At 46.2% G+C, this 2,110-nt stretch overlaps 1 gene segment (V, D, J or C); it reads right to left on the bottom strand.

Annotated features, from left to right (window-relative positions):
- Positions 1-905: 905 nt before the first annotated feature.
- Positions 906-1,579, bottom strand: LOC117069739. The segment is given in 2 exon segments: positions 906-1,245; positions 1,349-1,579. Coding segments are annotated over 2 exon segments (471 nt in total).
- Between the last annotated feature and the right edge of the window lie 531 nt (positions 1,580-2,110).

Raw genomic sequence — 2,110 nt, forward strand, 5'->3', positions numbered from 1 at the left:
CCCCGATGGGAAACTTTGGCACGACTCTGACTCAGTGACTTGCTGGACCTTCTAGAACAGCACAGAAGTTTACGAAAGTTCCTCCCAGTCCTCCTCCCTCTCTCCGTCACTGAGGGACCGACTTCCCTCACATGCCTTCAGCTTCCCCAGCCTCCTTCCACCCCCTCTGCATTTCCTCTCAAAAGCATGGACAGGTTCCTTAGGAAACTGTACACAAATGTAATCCAGTCATAGAATGTGCTTCTCTGAAGACCAACACTAACGCACATATTTTGGCAAAGCTGTTTATAATACCAGCCAGATTCTATGGACAAATATATGATCTGAACTGACCACGGCAATCACCATTTTTACATGTCTCCTTGGTTAGAACATAGTCTCAATTATTAAATGAGACCGGAATCTAGGTGTTGTTCTGATGATTTCATATAGGTGTTACTGAAGCCTGCCATCAAGTTTCTTGAGCTAGGAAGATAGTACTAGTTATCCTGGGTGATCCTGATTTATTCTAGCAGAACAAAAGACAACAAAATTCCCCGATGGATGGCAGGTGCGCCTCTTTCCAAGAATTCCAGCCTGTCCTTTCTGAAGGCCGGCCCTAGACTCGCCTAGACAGAAGACACAATTGCTGTCACCAAGAAATCCTACACACTGGAGTGTCCACGATCAGCTCCCCCAAAGTCACAGGTGAGGAAGGTGACACAGGCAGTCTTGGCAGATCCAGATCACAGATCTAGACAGGGTTCCTGGGGAAACTGTTAGATGGAGAAATTGCTAAGACTCTGAAAGGAAACCAGCCCTTAACCTTCCTGAGCAACTTGCCCCAGAACTAACCCTGTGCTCAGTGTGTCTTGAGTGCCCTCTGCAGCCCAGTCCCCTCCTGTCTTCCTGCAGGGACGTTTTTGTCTGGGCTCTCACTGACTTCCCCTCACTGTGTATCTTTTGCACAGTAATACACGGCCGTGTCCTCAGCTCTCAGCCTGCCCATTTGCAGATACAGGGAGTTCTTGGCGTTGTCTCTGGAGATGGTGAATCGGCCCTTCACGGAGTCTGCATAGTATGTGCTACCACCATCCCAGCTAATACCAGAGACCCACTCCAGACCCTTCCCTGGAGCTTGGCGGACCCAGCCCATGGCATAATCATCAAAGGTGAATCCAGAGGCTGCACACGAGAGTCTCAGGGACCCCCCAGGCTGTACCACGCCTCCCCCAGATTCCACCAGCTGCACTTCACACTGGACACCTGCAAACAGAGATACACCCTGGTTAGAAACTGCCACACAGATCCACTGTTTCTCTCACTCATGTTCACTCACACTCAACATCTCTATTTCTCCATGCATCACCTTTTAAAATAGCAACAAGGAAAACCCAGCTCAGTCCAAACTCCATGGTGAGTCCTCTGTGTTCAGTGCTGATCACCGAATGGAAACACCTGGGAATCTCAGGGCTGGGGCTGCTCTCCCAGGGCTGCAGGGTCAGGGCTAGGTTAGTTTTCATATAAGCATAGGGAGGACCCTATTTGCATGTCTCCTACTATATAATGAGTTCTGTTAGGGATGCATCAGAGTGGGCTGTGTCCAAGAGTGGATGTGGGTGATTATACTTCATAAGTAATTAATTCTCATTAGCCTTCATACTTTTACATGCACATGAAATATGCTCTTTGGGAATCAATGTTTCCTTCATTTACAGATGTGAATGTAAACCCCCAAGCACGGAGCGGCCATGTGACATGTCTAAGAGCTCACATCTGGTAAGAGCCAGTCTCAGTGTCTGGCGTACGTTTCTCACAATTGGATCCAACTGTTCCCTAAATTAACTCTAGGAAAGAGCTAGAAATTCCAAGTGAGGTTTACAAAACAATCTTCTTAAAATGATACTGTGATATTATTTGGCTGTACCTTGGTGTCTTTCTAAGTAATAGAGAAAAACTGAGGGTTAATTCATGTGGGTATTCGGGAGTTCATCACTTTTCTTGTATTATTTTTATTTCTCTCCTCATCTTCTACCACATTAGACTTTTATTTTTAATAGTTTTAATGAGGTAATACTGACATAATCTTCACATAGTATGTTCACCATTTGACAGACATTGACCTAATCAC

This window comes from Trachypithecus francoisi, unplaced genomic scaffold (assembly GCF_009764315.1).
Source record: "Trachypithecus francoisi isolate TF-2019V2 unplaced genomic scaffold, Tfra_2.0 Lachesis_group3, whole genome shotgun sequence".
NCBI lineage: Eukaryota > Metazoa > Chordata > Mammalia > Primates > Cercopithecidae > Trachypithecus > Trachypithecus francoisi.